Source organism: Saccopteryx leptura, chromosome 4 (assembly GCF_036850995.1).
Source record: "Saccopteryx leptura isolate mSacLep1 chromosome 4, mSacLep1_pri_phased_curated, whole genome shotgun sequence".
Taxonomy (NCBI): domain Eukaryota; kingdom Metazoa; phylum Chordata; class Mammalia; order Chiroptera; family Emballonuridae; genus Saccopteryx; species Saccopteryx leptura.
Window position 1 is genome coordinate 31,902,179 of NC_089506.1, and position 23,598 is coordinate 31,925,776.

The following is a 23,598-nucleotide window of genomic DNA, read 5'->3' on the forward strand; positions in this document are numbered from 1 at the left end:
CTGCCCCTTTAATACAGACTGGTGTTGACTTCTAGCTAATAGAATGTGATGGAAGTGATGCTACGTGACTTTCAAGCATTTAAAAAAGACAGCTTCCACCTGAAGCTTTCTTGGACGGCTAGCTCTGTAGGAAGCCAGCCACCATCTCACAAGCACATTCAAAATCTCTGGGAGGGGCCCACGAGCAGAAAGGCTGAGGTCTCCCACCAACATATAATCAGTCCTATAAGTGAGACACATTTTCTTCTTTCTTTTATTTGGCTTTTAAATGTTACATATTGTTTTCTTCTTTGTGTATAATCAGGTTTTGACAAACTCATACAGCTGCATATCAAGGTACAGACAAGTTTTATTACCCCTCCAATTCTCTCTTATTGTCCCTTTGTAGTCAGCCCCTCTCCCTCCCCTACTTCCAGGGCCTGACAACCATTAATGTGTTTTTCAGAATGGAAGGAACCACCTTCAAAAGTAGATCTGTGGCTCAGGCCCATATCTCAGCCGCAGTGCGATGAGAAACGCAAGCCAGATCAGCCTGCCAAGCCAATCCCCAATTCCCCACAGAACCTGCAAGACATAATAAATGTCAAGTGTTGTTTCCAGTCACTAAGTTTTGGGTAATTGTTACACAGCAACAGTTGCACTGGTTGCTTTTTAAAACTGTTCATTTTCAACTTAGAAATTCCACTGGTCTTGAAGCAGACCCAGTGGCCAAGTCCTCCCGCACAGGTAACTCAGGGAAACCGAAGATACAGCAGTGCCACTGAATGATAACGACCAAGCTGTCTGCTGCCTGAAATGTCGGCAAAGGCCAGACTAAAATTAAGTGGAACAGCATACAAGGCAGCCAATTCACTATCACCTGAAAATCTACGGCAGAAATAATTTACAAGGGAAAAATCTCTCATTCCAGTGCTCTGCTAATTATGAAGGAAGGCTGATCATTCTGACTCATGTACTGCTTTTTATGATTTGAGGTCCCAGATAAGCTTCTTGTGTCTCTTTGAGATTAATTCCCATTCCTGCTAATAAAGGCAGAAGTTGTATTACAGAGGAAGTAATGAATTCTAGTGTCTTCTCTAGAAGGATGTTTTCACAGAACTTGGTTTCTCAATTCCAGGCCCTGGGTGACCAGTGAATATGACTTCCTTCCATTTCTATATTCACTCCTGCTAAGATAGAATCATAAATGCGGGGGGAAACTCCCTTTTTAAAGGTATATAATGTACTTTACAAAGAATTCATTCCCAGGAAACTGTTGCCTATGCCTATTCTGTACTTGAGTTCAAGCAAGCTTTCTAGTAAAATATATAAGCTCTCAAACACAACTGTTTTAGACCAAAATAGTTAACTATTGGTGTTTTAGTTAGTCAATAATGAGTCACTGGAGACAGATGCATCTATAATCAGGAATCCTGGATCTCACCATAACTTAGAAGGGGACAGTCACTTCATTTCTCTGAGCCTCAGAATACTTCTCTGTAAAAAGAAGGGGCTTAATTCAGTAATGTTCAATGTTCTTTCCAGCACTATCAGTTTATGATGTTCAGAAAGATATTTTCAAATGAGTTCTTTTGCCTATGTCATTAAATGAGAATTATACCAGGATAGTCTAGATCAACTATTTTCAGCCTTTTTCATTTTGTGCTACACAGAATTACTATAATTCTGTGGCACACACACATACACATAAAAAATACGTATTTTTTGCTAATCTGACAAAAAAACAGGTATAATTATGGTTGATTTACAAAAGATAATAATAATAATTACCTACCTTTTTTGCTCCAAAGTGATTTTTTAAAATATCAGGTGCCTATACATATATATCAGGATTTCTGGTACAAAGAATTAACCAATCAGACACAATATTATTATGTGATGTGAACAATAAAATGCAGGTCTATTATATGACCTCTAGACTTATAGTTCAAGTTTCCTCTGAAATGATATAACTGCATTCTTTAGTTCTAAAACTTTTAAAAGAATAAGTGACAAAGTCTGCAAAATGAGTATTCCATTTTCACCTAGCTATAATTTCATAATTCACACTGTCACTGTTTCTAAACAAGAAACTGCTTTATATTTGTTTTATGCTGAAAGAATTTAAACTATAAAGCAAACCTCTAAAGTACCTCTCACCATTAAACTTTATAATTCCATAATTCAATAACTTTCTTTGTTTTCTATATTGTATTCTATATTCAGAAAGAGGTGACTGTTTTTCTTGTTAAATTAACACTTAGAAGTAGAGATAAAATCTGTTTTCTGGAATGAATAATACTAAAGTTGAGTTAGTAACCAGCTTATGCATATTAATAACTATTTAGATCAACTTCATGAAAATTCTTTATCCTGTAAGAATAGTTTCTTTTTTTTAAATTTGATCTGCCACTAGAAGTAAAGAAAGGCAAGAGTGCTAACTAACACTGTTTTATAGTTTCCAATGACTAAATACTGTGAATACAATAAAAATACAAAATTTTTTGTGCTATTAAATTATGTACAAATAATAGGTAAAATGTTATATGGAGGTTACATGATTCAAGGTCAATATACAAAAATCAACTGCATTTTCTATTTATCAGAAACAAATACATAGAAATAGAATTTCAAAAATTATAATGTAATAGTGTTAAAGAACATAAATACTTGTAAAAAGTTTAACAAATATGTTTAAGACTATTACACTGACAACTGCAGAACATTACAGATAAAACTTAAAATAACATAAATAAATAGAAATAATAGATGTTCATGTATTGGAAGACTCATTATTGTGAAGAATTTAAATAAATTCTCTCCAAATTGATCTATAGATTGAATTCAATCCCATTCAATATTCCAACAAGTTTTCTACATAGAGATTAACAAGCTAATTATATAATTAATATAGAAATACAAAGGATTTAGGACAAACAATCTTTAGAAAGAAGAACAAATAGGAAAAAATTGCACTACCTAATGTTAAGACTTCTGTAATGCTAAAAAAATCAATACAATGTAGTACTGGCATAAAGAAAGACAAATCAATGGAACACAATAGATTGTATAGAAACAGACTCACATACAATGAATAGATATTTAATAAAGGTGCCAAGACAATTCAATGAGGGAAAGAAAATATTTTCAACAAATTTGCTGTAATAACTTGGTAAATGTATAAAAAGAAAAGGATTTTCACCCCTACCTTACATCATATATAAAAGTTAATTTGAGGTACATCATAATCATAGATGCAAAAACTAAAATAATAAAATTTGTAGGAAAAAACATACAGAATGCCTTTGGTCATGGATGTAGACAAACATTTTTCAGATGAGACACAAAATGCAATCACAAAAGAAAAAAGGAGATAAATTAGACTTCCATAATTTAAATGTCTGCTCACCAGATATTCTTCATAGCATGAAGAGCCAAGTCTCGTCACCAATGTGGAAAAAAAATTAACCATTCATATATCTGACAAAGGATTTGTATCAATAATATGTGAAAATCTTGTACTTACTACTGAATAATTAAAAGAGCAAACAACTAAATTTTGAAAAATATAAACAAAAGACACGAATAGACACTTCTCAAAGGAAAACACAAATGATCAAGAAGCATATTGAAAAAAGCACTTGACGTATTAGTCAATACAGAAACACAAATTAAAGCCATAAGGAAACACTCTCTTACATTCACTAGCGTGGCTAAGTTTAAAGACTGACAAAAACAAATGTTGGTAAGAACATGGACTTCATATATAGCAATTTGCCCTTATCTCTTGGAAATATGTTTCAAGAACCCCCAGTGGATGCCGGCAACCACAGCTAGTACCAAGCCCTATCTATGCTGTTCTTGTCATATGCACACATTCCTATGATATAGTTTAGTTATAAATTAGGCACAGTAAGAGATTAACAACATAACTAATAACCAAATTGAATGATTATAACAGTATACTGTAATAAAAGTTATGTGAATGGCTTTGGGGCCATTATTAAGTAAAATAAGAGTGACTTGAACAAACTGGGATACTGTGACAGCTAATCTGCTAACAGAGAAGGCTACTAAGTGACTAATGGGCATAGGGAGCATATGCAGACTCACGTCCCAGTCAGGACTGAGCAAGACAGAACAAGATTTAATCATACTACTCAAGATGGTACACAATTTAAAACTTATGAATTGTTTATTTCTGGAATTTTCCATTCAATATTTTCAGATCACAGTTGACCGTGGGTAACTGAAACCAGGGAAAGGGAAAATTCAGATGAGAGGGAACTACTGTATATTATGTTTAAGGATGTACAATAATGAAGCAATCTTGAAAAAAACTTTGGCCGTTTCTTATATAGTTAAGAATACACCCAACTTATTACCTACCATTTCTACTTCTAGGAATTCACCAGAAATAGTAAAACATATGTCAACAACAACAATAAAAAAGAATGCTCATGAAAGTTTTACTCTGAATAGTACATCCCAAAAATGAAGAGGAGAATGGATGTATAAATTGTGGGATTTGGGGTAAAATACTATTCTGTAATAAAGAACAGAGGGCTATCCTGCTTCATATGCAACAAGCGGACACATTTCAACAATATGCTATGCAAGAGAAGCTAGATACATGCACACAAAAATACATACTTTCTGCTTCCACTTATATGAGGTTTTAAAAACAGACTAAACTAATCTATAGAAAAAAAAAATAAGAAAAGTGTTTCCCTGGAATAGAAGATTAAGATTGACTGGGAAGGGGCACATGGGAATTTTCTCAAGATAGAGAAATTATGTATAGATTACCCAGGTGTTTGCCTTGCAAAAACTCACTGAACTATACATAGCACTTACTATCTAATCATTTGACAATATGCAAAATATACAACTTTTTTTTAAAAAAATAGGAGAAAAAAGCATAATTAATTTCCTGTAAAAATTATTCAATCGGGATCCTTTTAGAAATGAAAATGATTGCCATATTAAGAATGTAGAATGTTAGGTGATTTTTTAAATTTGCTTCTTCTGTTTATTTATTCATTCAGCAATTATTGCATATCTTCCATGTAGCTGTCACTGTTCTAGGTGTTTTGAACACACCAGTGAGCAAAACAGACACACATCTGCTTTCTAGTTGCTAACAATCTATAAGGGGGAGTAAGGAGAAAAACAGGTAATCAGAAAAACCATAATAATAAGAAAAGCATGTACTGCTTAAAAAACGGGGATGTGCTACGAAAGAAAGCTTATGACATTGCTATATTAAGCTCCAGCTGCTTGGCATCATTTTTTTTAAAGTTATGGTTATGGGTCCTGGCTGGTTGGCTCAGCGGTAGTGTTGGCCCAGCGTCTGGAAGTCCCGGTTCGATTCCCAGCCAGGGAACACAGGAGAAGCACCCATCTACTTCTCCAACCTTCCCCCTCCCCTTTCTCTCTGTCTTTTTCTTCCCCTCCTGCAGCCAAGGCTCTAGGAGCAAAGTTGGCCTGGGCACTGAGGATGGCTCCATGGCCTCCACCTCAGGTGCTAGAATGGCTCCAGTTGTAATGGAGCAATGCCCCACAGGGCAGAGCATCGCCCCCTGGTGGACATGCCAGGTGGATCCTGGTCAGGTGCCTCCAGGAGTCTGTCTTTCTGCTTCTCCATTTCTCACTTCAGTAAAATAAAAGTTATGGTTTGGGCTTTATGAACTGATTAGCATGTTTGCCCTTATTAATCTATTGATCACACATTAGAGGCATTCCAGAAATAGAGGAGTATGTGTGTGTTTTAAAATGTGCTGAGTTATCATCGTTGATAAACCTCAAGCTTTTACAGTATTTAATGCTTGAATACATATATATCAAGATGTCACCTGGGGTAGGTGAAAAGGATGTTTTCAAGGACAATGTGTTCAATGCTAATCGCATTTTCCATGTTACCGAGTCATAGTCACATTGAGTTATCAAGTCAAAGAGCAGCTCTTTTTGTCTTCTGTATAAAAGACAAGCTGCTCAAACATAACAGAATTCAGATGCCCAAGTCATTAAGATGTAGTTGTACATAAAAGATACAGCACTGATAATTCAAAATTGACAGGAAGAATATGCTCTAGGAATAATTCTTCTGTAAGTCATAATATCTGGCACAAAACATAAATAAAGTCCTATTTTTCTCCTTCAGTGCCCTGCCGTGAAGTCACTGAGCCAACTTGTTATCTGTCAGGAACAGTGAGTTGTGGGTAGGTTTTCAGTTCTTGAGAGACTCTTCTTGTATTTTTTTTCACGAGACATAGACTGAGCCCATAAGAAATCCTCCAACAAAAAGCAATAATAACGATTCAAAAGTTTCTGCAATAAGATTACTCAGCATAGAAAAATATTAAGCCCCATTTTGTTTTTCTATAACTAGAAAATATACACAAAAGTATGTTAATGTTTGTTCTTATCTGTCCTTTTTAATCACATATCTTGAAATGATCAGTTTCTAATCAGGTTTTATAGATGTCACTAATGGACTTCCAATCCCAAATATATGCTGCATCAGAGGATTCTTTCATAATAACGTGTTTCTTTCATAATAATGTGTTTATTTGCCAGCTAACAGCTTCCATTTTCCTGCCTCTTAGCCTGTACATATAAATTAAGTCCCTTTCTTCGGCGAAATCTCCTTTACCAATATCATCAGAAGTGACCTGTCCCTCCCTTCAGCTCACACAGCATGATCTTCCACTCCACTTATTTGGTCTAGAATTGTAACAGGTTATTTCCTGACTACAATTATCTCTCTTGGAGGTTCATAGCCTGGTTGGAATAATAAAAACTGTAAGCTCTACACATGGAGCCCAATTTAAACCTAGGTTGCATTTGCAAAATTAATTTGCAAATTTTGTTTTTACAGCTATTATGAATGATGACACCCTGACCAACCCATAACAGCTCATCTCACCCATACAACATCTGACATACAGTGTCAACAGCACCCTTCACAGAATTATTTTTCCTGATAAAATGTATTTTCTCATGAACATATATAAGTAATTTTGTTTTACGTTGCTAAAATCAAGTTGATCAAAATGTATAGATGACCAAAAATGCTTAAATGGTTATTGATGATAAAATATTCTATAAAACCCCACCAATTGGTATATGCCTTGTGAAGAAATCCACAGGACTAATCCTCTCTCTAAGTTTCCAAGTTTCTACTCAGGATCTTCTGTGAAACTTCACATGAACTTTGAATGCTTATTGGTTTCTATCAAGTCAAGGCAGTATCTATCAAAATGGGGTGAGATAGCCAGGCATTGACTACATTGTGACAGACTGCAATATCTTGCCTCAATTTTTTGGGTTTTCTCTATTAAAGGTGCATGGGCGTGCTTTAAACCATGAAATGAAATCAATGCATTGCCCTGTTTGGGCTGAATTCATAATAGCACAAACGTTTAAAATAAGATAATGCAATTTGGCTTTTTGGCATCTTCTCTCGTGTTATTCATGTCTAAAAGTATTCATTAGAGATGGTGCTTAAAGATAAAGCAGAAGAAAAAAATCTTATCGATGGGTGGCTTTGATCTGAAAAAGTCAATAAACATATGGAAATAAGAAACACTTTGAAACAAAGGACATTACAAAAATTAAGCTAGTTTTTTTTGCTTGTTTCCTTTTTCTTCTATTCCTTTTGGATGAGCCTAATAAGAATAATCATGCCAATTCGTGAAAGCACAAGCCTTTCTCCGAAAGCCCAGTTTTGGGACAGAAGACAGGGCGTTTCTCTTACCTCTTAGTTCCCCTATATCCAGAGTTGTCCCAAGTTGTTCTAATAAAGCAACTCTTGCCGCATTTTTTTTGTGCTTCTTGCCATCATAATGTTGCTGGGCCATCAGAGGATTATTAAACCAGGCTGCACAGAGCCCACAGTATCTGTCTGAATCTCTTCTTTGATAAGGAGATGCGACCACGGGAGCAGTGTCCACCCTGGGAGGCTTAAGTGAGCTCAGGGGCGCGGCTGTGAAGGCAAACAAGCAGAGAGAGTACAGGCCGGGTTAGTTCACTTGTCCTCAATCTCCGAAGGTGGAAGACTCTCATGTTCATTGTAGAGTTCAAAAAATCTAAGACCCTATTGAGGGCAGAACAATAATCTTGGCCAGTCTTTGTTTTTGAGGTTAGAACACAACTGAAAATTTCTAATTTAATTTGATCAGAGTTCTCACTTTGTCATGCTCACCTCTGATAGTTCAGGAGACCATTCCTTATAAAGAAAGAAAGAAAGAAAGATCTTTTAAAATAAATTCTTGAAGATAAGGAGTGGTCTGTTCATCAAATTGAAGCCAAACCTTGAAATAAACATTTGAACAATCATGATGTGAAATATTCTAATGAATGAACAGATGAGACATTTGTGTGCCATAAATCGAAATCACCAATAAATAAAGGATTTGCCCAAGTGATAGATCTTTCAGTGATGTGGATTGTACCAATTAGCATCATGCTAATTTCATTGTCAGTTACTTCTAAGTGTATTGTATAGTATAAGTGTATCATATAGTATAAGGATATCTCAACTCACTTGTCTGAAAGAGTGGTATTAGTTCTATAAGGACTTAGAGAAATAATACATCTCTTAACAGCTTCATTGCCAGATTCAGTCATAAATCACTACGTGGAGAAAGTTCAAATGGGGACGGCACCATCCTCGCAGCTACACAGCATCATTCTGCTGTGACTTAGAAATGCTAATAAAAAGCTACAGTTGTCCTGCATGTGAAAGGGCTTCAATCCACTTTTCTGAAAGAAATTAGATTTGGCTTCCAAAGTTTCCTGCATCCTTATCAATGTCTGAAGATTTATAGCCACCTATTGTTTTTGGTGGCAACGGAAAACATATCAAATGTTTACAGTCTGAAGAAGGAATGTTGATTGTTGAAGCATAATTTACTTTTCTCTAAACTGGGTCCTAAAAACAACATTCCAGAGTCAAATTTATCAATTGATACTTTATACACTATATTCTAGCAAGGAGTAATGCACAATAGAATATCCATCAAAGACGATAGTAATCTTATCTTGCATGTATGAAAGTAGTTTGATGCTGTGTCTGTATCTTAGCCTCTCCTCTTTAATAATTCTATCCTCTGAATAGCCTGAAAATTTTATTTTCTTATGCTTTGTTTCCAACTGTCTTCACCAGTCTCAACCCAAGTTATATGATATTTTTGTATAATGGCAAACTAAGTCGTATGAGGGGAGTGGAAACAGCTTTAAATCAAAGTCCAAAATCAAGGTTGGGTTGAGTGCCCCCACCACAGAGCTGTGTAAACTTTTGCAACATCTTTGATGTCTCTGGTTTCCACGAGGTTAATATTCAGGGTCACAATCTCTTTAAAACCCATAGTGTTGGGGATAAAACAAATTGTAGAAGCTCTTTCTCTTTTATGCCTTTGGCTGGATGCCAAATAACAAGATTATGTAGGACAGTATTTTTCAGGTTATTCTGCTAAATCTGTATGTGTAGTTGGACCATAACACATATGCCTTTGGCAAAAGTATATTATTCTAATAAAATGAATACAAGTAAGGTCAGAATTATCCTTTAGTTTAAAACACATTTTTAACAAAACCTGTTATATAATGCATAGTTAGTTTTTATTTTAATTGCATGCTTTATGTTTTTATTCTAATTGCAAATACATTTAGCTAAATATTGACTTCACTATCCTTATGTAGAACGTAAAACTAAGAGTGAATTCGTCAAAACCAGTAGTTTCCGAGCTTGGATGAACATTAAACTGGCCGAGAGCTTTAAAAATCTCCCCATCCAGGTTGTTCCCCACTGATTACATGAGAATGTTGGGGGAGGAGGAGCCAGGCATCAGGAAGCTTTCAACACCTTCTTCCCCCACCAGTTTCATCCCTCTTTCCAAAGCACAGCCAGTGTTGTGAACCACTGATCTAAATATTTCCAGATTTTATGTAAAAATGGCTGTAAAATCAAGTCTTCTCAGATCTTCACATAAAAGAAAGTCTCGTATGACATCTAACAGCAGTGGAGCAAAATTTTTTGTAGGCAATAACCAAAATGTCATATCTTTATATATGAGTCGGAAAGGAATAATAATTACTTGGTATTTTCTTAAAACCCCAATTAGTTTTCCCATTTCACCAAGACATAAAAGGTTCTTTAAACTAGTAGCTGATGTTATTCATTAATATGATGAGAGTTAAATAGCGATTCTGATCACTTTTCATGGTTAGAAACTCAAATACACGTTGAGCTATTGAGATGCCGTACCCTCTACCTCTGACTGGCACCATCACCAGCCTGGCCTGCTGCTGTGTACCTACCATTTCTCTCCACAGAGTAGCTAAACACCTGCCCTGCCAGATGCCCCTCGATCCCTTCTTCTCTTTGAGGCCCTGAGGCCTTAGCAACCATTTTGTGATCTCAGGGGTGTGTGTGTGTGTGTTTGTGTGTGTGTGTGTGTGTGTGTGTGTGTGTAACAGAAATTAGATCATAATACTAATACTTTGATATTCAACTTCGTGTTTGCTGTCTTCTCTAGAACATGTCTACAATCCCTTATTTTAATTCAGAAAAAAATTTAAATCTCTGAAATTCAAAATTTCCTTAGTGATTCAAGTATCATCAAAACCTGACCAGAATTCACAAAAGGCTATTTATACTATATAATATATACTATGTATACAATATATATATTATATGTATATATGGCTTAGAGTAAATGTGCATACATACTGCAATAGAATTATTAATATCTCTGATCATGAAGTGCTGCTTCAGATCTATAGAAATATAATATAATACATGGTACATGTACTATATTATATATCAAAAATTCTAAAACTTCTGATTTTTAAAATTCACTCAACCCCAAATAGTGTGAACAAAGGATCATGGACCTGTAGCCAGTTCAGAAGAACTAAAATAAACTCATATTATTTTTAATGCTTGAGACAATTGAAACAAGTCAGTCTCCAAAACTTGATCTATAAGAATTACCAGAGACTGGAATAATCTACAATATCACTTTTAGTGCTTTGCAAGTTTGTCAAGAAGCCAGTTCTCAACAGCTATTTGTAATTGTCTTGAGTAATGATCTAAAATAATATGTATCTCTGTCCTGTATCTGTTTCTTCCTGAGAGGACAACTTCAGTTGATCTAATGAGGAAAATATTTCCAGGGCATCCTGTGTGTGCCTCTCCCAGAACATTTCCTCCCTCTGTAATGTAACATTGTATACAACAAGACTCTCCATGGTGGCAGACACATAGTCACACCTTCTTGTTGAATGAATGAATGCTCTTCGCATGTGAAATGAGTAATGTGCACTGGTAATCAGAGTTTCTTGTTTCTTGTAGAATGTCATTTAGCACTTAAGTAGTTATGTGCTGTACTAGTCAGTGTAAATACTAGTGACAAGATTATGGGGAAGTGAAGGTTAAATTGTGGAAGGACAAGTGGAGACACACATCCCCATCTTTCTGTTCTTTTGGATTCAACTGTCTATTTCAAATGTCAGTATTCTTCAAACTTTTGTTCATTTACTAGAGTGACCTATTTCTGTACATTTCAGAGAGTACAGATATGCACATCATTATAGAAATTTTACTTTCAAACAAAAAGTCATCTACTTTGATTTGTATAACATGGCATCCAATCCCTCACTCCAAGTTTCTGGTACCAACCATCCTAGTCTGCTTAGGGCTGAAAGGGTTCCCAGGACATGGGTCTTCCAAGTGCAAACACAGAGAAAATCCTGAGCAGACTGGAATAAGCTGGTCACCATAGCTTCTGGGGTCACACCTGATTTAACATCACAGTGGAGAAACAGGAATTAGTGAAAAGTTTGGAAATAATTGTTCAAGAGCCTAGAGCAGATGCACTTTCAACCAAGCAGAGAAGATCCACCCATAGATCTCAAAGCTTCACTTGTCAGATCACCAAGTGGGTGTCCTTAGCTAGATTAGGGGTAACACAGTCAACAAGCAATGGGAGTCCACCCACCTATCTATCTTCTGAAACGAGGACACAGGGTGCCCTTTAATCTCCACACGTGAGGCTTCCACTAATACCCACCACTCCCTCAAGCTCTCTGGACTTCAGGATAACAAACACTAGCCCATTCACAAAAAAGGATTTGGGGGCTTTGGAATTGTTCAAGGAATTTCATCATTTTAAAGGATGTGGTTTTTCTTGCCTAAGGTATTCTTATGCATAGTATGAATTCTTCTGAGTTGTGTGATATTCTGAAATGAATATGTTATGCCTATTCCATGTATTTTCTTTTTTTTATATAAATAAATTTTTATTTAAATGGGGTGACATAAAAAAATCAGGGTACATATATTCAAAGAAAACATTTCCAGGTTATTTTGTCATTTAGTTCTGTTGCATACCCATCACCCAAAGAGAGATCGTCCTCAGTCACCCTCTATCCAGTTTTCTTTGTACCCCTCCCCCTCCCCCCTCCCTCCTTCCCTACCCCCACCCCCCGTAACCACCACACTCCTGTCCATGTCTCTTAGTCTCACTTTTATGTCCCACCAATGTATGGAATCCTGCAGTTCTTGTTTTTTTCTGATTCGCTTATTTCACTCCGCATAATGTTATCAAGATTCCACCAATCTGCTGTAAGTGATTCGATGTCATCATTTCTTCTAGCTGACTAGTATACCATGGTGTATATGTGCCCCATCTTCTTTATCCAGTCTTCTATTTTTTTTACAGTGATTAAAAGCCTTTAAGCAAACTCTTGGCCAATACAGCAAGAACCCATAAAAGAGTAGTGTCCTTAACATGTTCACCAAGTCCAAGTTGGCCCCATCACCATGCCAAATCCCTGAAAAATGCAACCCAACTACAGTTCAGTCTGTTAGGATCTGTCACAGGGAGCAGGAGTCCAGGAAAAGTCCACATCCAGGAAAAGTCCGCATGGCACCAGAATTGTCACCATTCTATACTTTGCAGCTCATGTCCAAGTCCCAATGACCGCTGCTTCTAGCTGGTAATGATTCAGGTAGACTGGAGAAGCCATTTGCAGCATGCGTGGATATGGAGCTTTTGTTCTCCTCTGCCTGGAGAGATGAGACCAGGTAGCTTTTCCCTGGAGCTCTGCGACTGTGGCATGGTAAAGAGAACCTTGGGATACACTAAGCTGGGTGGCAAAGGTAGATTCATAATAGAAGTTGGCAAAAGGGGAAAAGAGAGCTCTAAATTAGGAGTAGGTCCCAGCCTGAAATATGAGTGGGGCATTGAGATAGGAGGGATAAAGGAAACACTATATTAAGCAAAGCAGCAGAAAATAGGACTATCAACACCCACAACAGAGATCTTTGAGGGAAGAATAAAAAACCTGACTATTCAGGCAAAACATAGTTAAGTGGCCCTTGTGCAAATGAGATCAGTTTACCTGCTTCTTGGAAGAAATACCCTAGGCTCGTCCACAGTGTCGTAGATGGGGCTGACAGCCCTGGGCACCTTCAGCCTTCAGTGGCAAACCCCAGCTTCCTGGGCAAGGTTAGGTTATAAGTGGCTGGAGCAGGGCTGGAAGAGACTGAACCCTCCCTTAGAGGAGTGAGGGGGAAGTCCACCTACCAGTGTCCCTGTTTCCTCACAGTAGAAGCATGTGAGCCTGGCAGGCTTTAGCTCAATGACCTTCCTTTCCACTATTGAAGCAGGACCCAGATGGCATCCTAGGAGACCCCTTTGGGGCGTTGGAGCCTTTAAGGGTGTATCCTAAAAGCTGGTAGTTCCCCTGATCTCTATTGGGCTTTTTCTGCCTCTAGGTATCTTAAAAGCCATGCTCAGAAGATCTCACTGAGGGGTTTGAGGATCCCCATTCACCTATATAAATCTTTTCCATATATCTGGAGCTATTTGGAAAAAGACAAAACAGTGTTATTACTCTCCACCCCTTCCCCTCTCCTTCCTCTCCGTCTCTCTCCTCCCCTCCCACAGCCAAGGCTCCACCAGAGCAAAGGCACCCCGGGCCCTAAGGATGGCCCCATGGCCTCTGCCTCAGTTGTTTGAATGGCTCTGGTTGCAACAGATCAACCCACCAGATGGGCAGAGCATTCCCCCCTGGTAGGCATGCCAGGTGGATCCTGGTCAGGTGCATGCGGGAGTCTGTCTGACTGCCTCCCCATTTCCATCTTCATAAAAATACAATAAATAAATAAATAAATAAATAAATAAATAATACAGCAAAAACAAATAAATAAAAGAGGAAAAAAAAAAAAGGGCATTCCTTTGTGTTAAAGCCAGGGAGCATGGAGTGAGCTTGAGTATGTCCTATGAAACATGGAGCTCTATGTTGACATATAAGTCTTTGAAGAAGGAGGAACTGCTGAAATAGTCATCAGCATTTGTTCCTAAGACAGCAGTCTTTATAGTGGAAATACCATAAGTGAATATTTGCTGTCTGTCTATAGATTAAAAGGGAATATGGCAAATGCTGAAAGGCCATGATCTTTGTGCCCCTCCCCTCCCCCAACTCCCTCCCTCTGCTCGCCCCACCCTGTAACCCCAACCCTGTTGTCCATGTCTTTGAATCTCATCTTTATGTCCCACCTATGTATGGAATCATATAGTTCTTAGTTTTTTCTGATTTACTTCTTTCGCTCAGTATAATGTTATCAAGGCCCATCCATGTTGTTGTAAAAGATCCTATGTCATCATTTCTTATGGCTGAGTAGTATTGCACAGTATATATATACCAAAGCTTTTTAATCCACTCGTCCTCTGATGGACACTCGGGCTGTTTCCAGATCTTTGCTATTGTGAACAATGCTGCCATAAACATGGGGGTGCATTTCTTCATTTCAAACAGTGCTATGGTGTTCTTGGGGTATATTCCTAACACTGGGATAGCTGGGTCAAAAGGCAGTTCGATTTTTAATTTCTTGAGGAATCTCCATACTGTTTTCCACAGTGGCTGCACCACTCTGCATTCCCACCAGCAGTGCAGGAGGGTTCTCTTTTCTCCACATCCTCGCCAGCACTTATTTTGTGTTGTTTTATTGATAAACGCCATTCTGACTGGTGTGAGATGATATCTCATTGTGGTTTTAATTTGCATTTCTCTAATCATTAGTGATGTTGAACATTTTTTCATATGCCTTTTGGCCATCTGTGTGTCCTCTTTGGAGAAGTGTCTATTCATTTCTTTTGCCCATTTTTGGATTGGATTGTTTGTCTTCCTGGTATTAAGTTTTACAAGTTCTTTATAAATTTTGGTTATTAACCCCTTATCAGACGCAATGTCAAATATATTCTCCCATTGTGTAGTTTGTCTTTTTATTCTGTTCTTATTGTCTTTAGCTGTGCAGAAGCTTTTTAGTTTGATAAAGTCCCATTTGTTGATCCTGTCTTTTATTTCACTTGCCTGTGGAGGCAAATCAGCAAATATATTGCTGCAAGAGATGTCAGAGAGCTTACTGCCTATGTTTTCTTCTAAGATGCTTATGGTTTCATGGCTTACATTTAAGTCTTTTATCCATTTTGAGTTTATTTTTGTGAGTGGTGTAAGTTGGTAGTCTAGTTTCATTTTTTTGCAGGTAGCTGTCCAGTTTTCCCAACACCATTTGTTGAAGAAGCTATCTTTACTCCATTGTATTTCCTTACCTCCTTTGCCAAATATCAGTTGTCCATAGAGCTGTGGGTTTATTTCCGGGTTCTTTGTTCTGCTCCATTGATCTATGTGCCTGTTCTTATGCCAGTACCATGCTGTTTTGAGTACAATGGCCTTATAATATAACTTGATATCCGGAAGTGTGATCCCTCCTGCTTTATTCTTCCTTTTCAAGATTGCTGAGGCTATTCGTGTTCTCTTTTGGTTCCATATAAATTCTTGGAATATGTATTCTATATCTCTGAAGGAAGTCATTGGTATTTTAATCGGTATTGCATTGAATTTATAAATTGCTTTGGGTAATATAGACATTTTAATGATGTTTATTCTTCCTAATCATGAGCATGGTATATGCCTGCACTTACTCATATCTTCCCTGATTTCTTTTATCAATGTTTTATAATTTTCTGAGTACAAGTCTTGAATCTCCTTGGTTAGATTTATTCCTAGGTACTTTATTTTTTTGGTTGCAATGGTAAAGGGGACTGATTCCTTGATTTCTCTTTCTGACAGTTCATTATTACTGTATAAAAATGCCTCTGATTTCTGAGTATTGATTTTATATCCTGCCACATTGCCGAATTCATTTATCAGGTCTAGTAGTTTTTTGACTGAGACTTTAGGGTTTTCTATGTACAATATCATATCATCTGCAAATAATGATAGTTTTACTTCTTCTTTTCCAATTTGGATGCCTTTTATATCTTTTTCTTGTCTTGTTGCTGTGGCTAGGACTTCCAGGACTATGTTGAATAAGAGTGGTGAAAGGGGGCACCCCTGCCTTGTTCCTGATCTTAAGGGATTGCTTTTAATTTTTGCCCATGTTGGCTATGGGTTTCTCATAGATGGCCTTTATCATGTTGAGGTATGTTCCCTGTATTCCCACTTTGCTGAGAGTTTTGATCACGAATGGGTGCTGGATTTTATCAGATGTTTTTTCTGCATCTATTGAAATTACCATGTGGTTTTTCTTTTGTTTATGTGATGAATCACATTGATTGATTTGCAAATATTGTACCAGCCTTGCCTCCCAAGAATAAATCCCACTTGATCATGGTGTATGATTTTTTCATATATTGCTGGATCCGGTTTGCTAATATTTTGTTGAGGATTTTTGCATCTAAGTTCATCAGGGATATTGGCCTATAATTTTCTTTTTTTGTGTGTGTTGTCTTTGCCTGGTTTTGGAATCAAAATTATGCTCGCCTCATAAAAGGAGTTTGGAAGTCTTCCTTCCTCTTGAAATTTTTGAAATAGCTTGAGAAGGATAAGAGTTAGTTCTTCTTTGAATATTTGGTAGAATTCACTTGTGAAGCCATCAGGCCCAGGACTTTTCTTTTTTGGGAGTTTTTTGATAGCTGTTTCAATCTCATTTGTTGTAATTGGTCTGTTTAGGTTTTCTGATTCTTCCAGATTAATTTTTGGAAGATTATATGATTCAAGGAATTTGTCCATTTCATTTAGGTTGTCTAGTTTTTTGGTGTACAGTTCTTCATAGTATTTTCTTACAATATTTTGTATTTCTGTTGTGTCAGTTGTTATTTCTCCACTCTCATTTCTAATTTTATTTATTTGAGTCCTCTCTCTTTTTTTCTTGGTGAGTCTCATTAAAGGTTCATCGATCTTGTTTACCTTTTCAAAGAACCAGGTCCTGGTTTCATTGATCCTCTGTATTGTTTCTTTAGCCTCTATGTCATTTATTTCTGCTCTGATCTTTATTATTTCCTTCCTTCTACTAGCTCTGGGCTTTACTTGCTGTTCTTTTTCTAGTTCTTTTAGATGCAGGGTTAAGTTGTTTATTTGAGCTTTTTCTAGCTTCTTGAGGTATGCCTGTAATGCTATAAACATCCCTCTCAAGACTGCTTTTGCTGAGTCCCATAAATTTTGAGTTGATGTATGCTCATTTTCGTTTGTTTCTAGGAATTTTTTAATTTCTTCTTTGATCTCAATGTTAACCCATTCATTATTTAATAACATGCTATTTAGTTTCCAAGTGTTTAAATGTTTTTCAATTTTTCTATTGTGGTTTATTTCTAGTTTAATGCCATTGTGATCAGAGAAAGTGCTCGATATGATTTCAATCTTCTTAAATTTGTTGAGACTGCTTTTGTGCCCTAACATGTGGTCTATTCTAGAGAATGTACCATGAGCGCTTGAAAAGAATGTATATGCTGCTGTTTTAGGGTGAAAGGTTCTGAAGATATCTATTAAATCGAGTTGATCTAATATGTCCTTTAAGTCTGCTGTTTTTTTGTTAATATTTTTTCTTGAGGATCTATCTAATGGTTATATCTTCCTTTTGGATTGCTCCCTTTATTATTATGTAGTGACCTTCTTTATCTCTAACTATGGTCTTTGTTTTAAAGTCCATTTTGTCTGATATAAGTATTGCTACCCCAGCTATTTTTTCATTGCCATTTGCATGAAATATTTTTTTTCATCCTTTTATCTTCAGTCTGTGTGCATCTTTTGATTTAAGGTGTGTCTCTTGTAGACAGCATATGTATGGGTCCTGTTTTCTTATCCACGCAGCAACCCTATGTCTCTTGATCGGATCATTTAATCCATTAACATTTAAGGTTATTACTGATATGTAATTGTTTATTGCCATTTTTTTTCTTTAAAACTGTATTCCTCTTTTGTTGTATTCTTTTTTTCCTTTGATCTGTTTACAACAGGTCCCTTAGCATTTCTTGCAGCCTTGGTTTGGTTGCAGTGAATTCCTTGAGTTTTTTTTTTTGTCTGTAAAGCTTTTTATTTCTCCTTCAATTTTAAATGATAGCCTTGCTGGATAAAGTAGTCTTGGTTGTAGGTTCTTGTTCTGCATTACTTTGAATATTTCTTGCCATTCCCTTCTGGCCTCAAGTGTTTCTGTTGAGAAGTCAGAAGTCATCCTTATGGGGGCTCCTTTGTAGGTGATAGTCTTTTTTTCTCTAGCAGCTTTTAATATTTTCTCTTTATCATTTAGCTTTGGTATTTTAATTATGATGTGTCTTGGTGTTGGTTTCTTTGGGTTTCTCCTTAATGAAGTTCTCTGTGCTTCCTGAACATGTGAAATGTTTTCCTGCCTTAATTGGGGGAAGTTTTCCCCTATAATATGTTTGAACAAAGTCTCTATCCCTTGTTCTTTCTCTTCTTCTTCAGGAACCCCTATGATGCAGATGTTATTTCTCTTCATGTTGTCACAGAGCTCTCTTAGAGTTTCCTCAGACTTTTTGAGTCTCTTTTCTTTTTTCAGCTCTGCTTCCGTGTCTTTATTTATTGTGTCCTCTAACTCACTGATTCGATTCTCTGCTTCATCCATCCTGCTTTTAATTCCTTCCATTGTATTCTTTATTTCAGATATTGTATTTGTCATTTCTGACTGATTCTTTTTTATTATTTCAATGTCCTTTTTTATATTTGTTATCTCTTTATTTAGGTTTTCGTAATGGCCATCTATGGTTGTTCTGATATCTTTGAGCATCCTAACAATCGTTATTTTAAACTCTGCATCTGGTAATTTGGTTATATCTGATTCACTTAGGTCCTTTTCTGGGGATTTCTCTTGGTGTATTTGTGTTGTATTTCTCTGCCTCCGCATTTTCTCTTCACGGGAGTGGCTGTGATCACGTGCTCGGGTGCACAAGCATTGGTGGCCGTGGCCTTTGCCCCGCCCCCATTGTGACGTTATGCTCAGTCCTGAGGGCACTGGCGAGCACCTTTGCTCAGCTGCAGGTCTCCGCCTGTTTCCGGGCTTTCGCCCTGCCCTTGCAGGAGGAGCCTGCTCGAGGAATGGCTGCTAGCCTTGGCTCTACCACCAGGCAGGAATGCGTGCCCAAGTTCAGCTCAGTAGAGCAACTCCGCCTCTTCTGGGCTTTTGGCTCCACCCCCCGTGGGAGGAACCAGCTACCAAGTCAGACCGCAAGCCTGGGTTGCACGGGCGGGGCAAGGCTTTGCTCCTCTGCCCTTGCCCCAGGGCTTGTCTCCACCCTTTCCGGGGTTCCCGCCCTTCTCCCGCAGGCTGGATTACAGGCTGCCCGCAGCTGAGGACCGTTTTTGCACGCCCCCTTCCCCCAGCTGGGCAAGATTGAGCTCATACCTGAGCCCAGTTGTAGCCAGCTGTCTTCCGCTCCTGCTAGCAGAACCGCGCTTTTGTCTCCCGCTGCCGCCACCCTCGGGCGAGCCCTCAGCCACGTGGGTGGGGGCATTGCAGCTCAGACCCTAAGACTCACTGCTGTAGACCCGAAAGCTCCCTCCTTCTATGCGACTCTGCTCTGAATGCCACAGGGGAGCTTGTTTGGCTGTTCTCCTGCTTCCCTTTGCTGGTATTGCTGTTTCCAGGGGAAATATTCACTTCAGCTTTGGGGAGTGACTCGTCCCAGGGGTTAGGGTGGCTATCTCCCAAAATGTTTCTCCCTGTGCCTCCTAGATTATACTCTCTTCCTATTACTCTGGTCCTCTCCTCTCTCTCTCCATCCCCAGGAGCCCCGGGTGAGTGTTTGTGAGAGAGATGTTCTGTGCGGTTCCTTTAAGAAGGATCCTGGGTCTGAGAAATCAGACTCTTTCTCACAAACAGTATCCTGACTTATTTCCAGCTAAATAAGAAGAGGCTGTCTTTATGCCTCTTCTGGGCTCTGGGGCTGCAGGCTGGGGCTTTGTTCCTGGGGCTCAGGACCCTTCCCCCTCTGCTAAACTCACTTCCCGCCACACGAGTCTCTCCCTGCTGCCGTTTGCTCCAGGGAGCTGGGCAGCCCTCTCCGCATTTTCGCTTTTCCTACCAGTCTCGGTGTGGCTTCTTCAGTGTTCCTTGGTTGAAGAGTCCTCTTAGTTTAGTCCAAAGTTGGTTTTTCCAGATGATAGTTCTTAAAATTAGTTTGTATTCCACTTTGGTTCTCTATTCCATGTATTTTCTTAAGTTGCCCTAACATCCCAGTGGGGTAATAAGAAGTTCAGGAAGATAAATCAGTATTAGCCCTCCCACCCCAATAATAGTAAGCAGCAAAGACCACATCTTGGGTCTCGACGACATCACCATATTTCAATGTCAGCTAATTTCTTATGGTGCTGAGGGAGCAGTAGGCCAAATAAACATACACATAAACTATAGACTCAGAACATACTTCCTATGCTTCAATGCCTATTCTCAGTGGGAAATTGTTTCTGAAACAATTGTTCTGATTTCTAGTCTCTATGATGAACTGCCTCATTTTTTTCTTCTTTCCTACCTTAAATCAAATTAATGACAGTAGGAATTCTGCAATTATCACTTTTCCTTCCTTCCTCCCTCTCTCCCTCCCTCCCTCCCTCCCTTCTTCCTTCCTTCCTCTCTTTCTTTCTTTCTTTCTTTCTTTCTTTCTTTCTTTCTTTCTTTCTTTTCTTCTTCAAACGTGGATAAGAGTTCACTTGACTGGGCCTTTCGTTGCAGGCCTGAGGAGACCCCTGTCAGGGTAGACTGACAGCTCAGTCTCCACACGGGCCAGTCTCTTCTGCAGGTACATGCTCAACTCAATGCAAACGGTGCAAAGTCAAGGCTCAAAACATAGGTTTTCTTTGTGTCTCTCACAGAGGACAGTGCCACAAGGGTAGTTGGTAGATGCTCAACACTAATGTCATGAATAAATGAAAAAAATACTAGTGAATTTCAGCTAACATCAAGTCAGGGGAGCTTCATATTTTAATAACTAACTTATAAAAGCTAAATTTTAAATCTTTAAGGGTTTTATTAGACTTACTTTAAAGGATTAAAAACAAACTAGATGTTGATAAATTTGAATAGAATAAATAAATCGTGGAATCTATACTCTGAAATACCAGGCTATAATCAAAAACATGTTTTAGAAAAAATGTTCAGTATATAACATAAACTAAAAGATATGGTTTATATATAGGGTAGAGAACAAATGGTTTATTATTAAATTATACACACACATAAAACTATACATAAAGACTATAAAACTATAAATCAGCGATTTTTAACTGGTGTGCCATGGCATGCACCCTAGTGTGCCACAAGAATTTTTAAAACATGCCACACTAGACTATTTAGGGGCACTAATCTCTTTTCCCTTAGACAATCAAATAAAAATATGAAAACAGCCAACACAACAATAGCCATCCCATGTGAATGAATCAAAATTATACCTATTTTCTAGCTATATTGTCAAAAAAATAAATTTCTTTTGCCACAGAATTTTAGTAATTAGTTTATGTGTGTCATGAGATGAAAAAGGTTGAAAATCACTGCTATAAATCAAATTCTTAGTGATGATTATTTGTAAGATGCAAATTCTGAGTAATTTTTTTTATATGCATGTAGATATCTTCCTCGATACAGAAGGAAAATATTTTTATTTTATCACTTGTATATAGGCCACATTTCATGCTAACTCATATTTGTGCAAACTAACACACACTGCTTAAGGAGACTTGTGGTGCCACAACTAGGTCTTAAATTAAGTCTCAGAAGATTTTATTTGCGGTGTTTTATTTATTAAGTTAGTGTTGATTTGGGGAGAAATGGGCTGGAGAATGCTGGCTTAGTGAGACTATGATGTAAAAGACCTTACTATATCTCCTACTTCTCCAGAGATATAAGGAAAAGCCATTTCTCCACATACAGCAGCTCCACAAATGGCTCTGACTACTCAGATTAAATAAATAACCTTTCTTCCTTCTCGTATGACATACTTGGAAGTAAATTCTGCTATCCAAGTTTGCAAGGTAGGGAGGGAGAATGTGTTAATTTTTTTCTATGCCATGAAGGAATTAAATAAAATAGCCATAGCCCATGTCCCAAAATATGTGCCATTATACACTTCCAGAAAGTAAACAATGATGAGAATGACCTAAAAGAAACATTATTTCAACTCAGTTTTGCATCAACACTCTAAGTGTAATCCATCCATTAACACGAATTGCTTCCTTACTCACGTTAAATTAATATGTCATCAGTCTTCATTAATACAGTATTCATAGATCATTGATTTTCATTAATATAGCATAATCCCCTCTAGTTTCAGTCACTGATTAGATTCTAAATATCTTAAGTATGCCTAAGTTTTCTGCAGAGTTTTAATCTTTGAAAATAAGCCATTAAATAGGACTTTAGAGGAGAGGAAAGTCCTTCGCTAACTTTCCCACGTTGTTTGACAAAAGAACAGAAAGGCTAGGCTGCTCTACATTCTTCCATTCATTGCAAACGGGTAGAATACAAGTTCCACAGGGACAAGGATCTTTATCTGTTCTGTTCCTTGATATGTTCCCAGGTGCTCAGGACTGAGCCTGGCACATAGCATGTGTTAAATAAACTTTTGTTGAATGAGGGGAGCAGCTAATTCTCCAGAAAGCTCTCTAAGTAAGAGAAAGACTCGTGGTTTTACTTTAGGACATTACACTAGTATGATGTGAAAGCATCCCTCCTGTCTCTTAAAAACAGCTGTTGCACTGAGGATATACAGACATACCCCGTTTTATTGCACTTCACTTTGGCACTTTACAAATGTGGTGGTTTTTTTTACAAATGGAAGGCAAGACCATCCACCAGCAAAAGATTGTGACTTATTGCAATACTCATTTCACTGTGGTTGTTGGGAACCAGAGCATAATATCTCTGACCTTTGTCCATAATGTATTCATGGCATTCAGTCTTCACACAACATTCAGTTAGGGTAATTTATTCCTTCTAAGTTCAGTGTCAAAATAATACACTTTGGCTACAGTTCCCAAACTCTGCACAAAGTGCACTGAGGTGATGCGATGAACATACAAGACATTCATAAAATATTTTAAAATTTTGAGGGAAGCATGGCTACATCCATCAAACACCAGAGGAACTACTGTCTCCAGGTAATGCAGTTTCAGTATTACTGTATTTCCCCATGTATAAGACAGTCCCATACATAAGATACACCTTAATTTGGGGGCCCGAAATTTGAAAAAAATATGTATTACATAAAGTTATTGAACTCAAGTTTTATTCATCATAAAATTCATACAACTCCTTATCAC

General features: G+C 37.6%; 1 protein-coding gene across 2 annotated transcripts in view; it reads right to left on the reverse strand.

Moving 5' to 3' along the window:
• Positions 1–23,598, reverse strand: part of ZMAT4 (zinc finger matrin-type 4) — a 369,306-nt gene that overhangs the window by 111,213 nt on the left and 234,495 nt on the right. For both annotated transcript variants that reach the window (XM_066380392.1, XM_066380391.1), the window contains one exon: positions 7,739–7,966. In XM_066380392.1, coding sequence (XP_066236489.1) covers positions 7,739–7,966 — 228 coding nt within the window. The remainder of the gene's footprint in view (positions 1–7,738; positions 7,967–23,598) is intronic.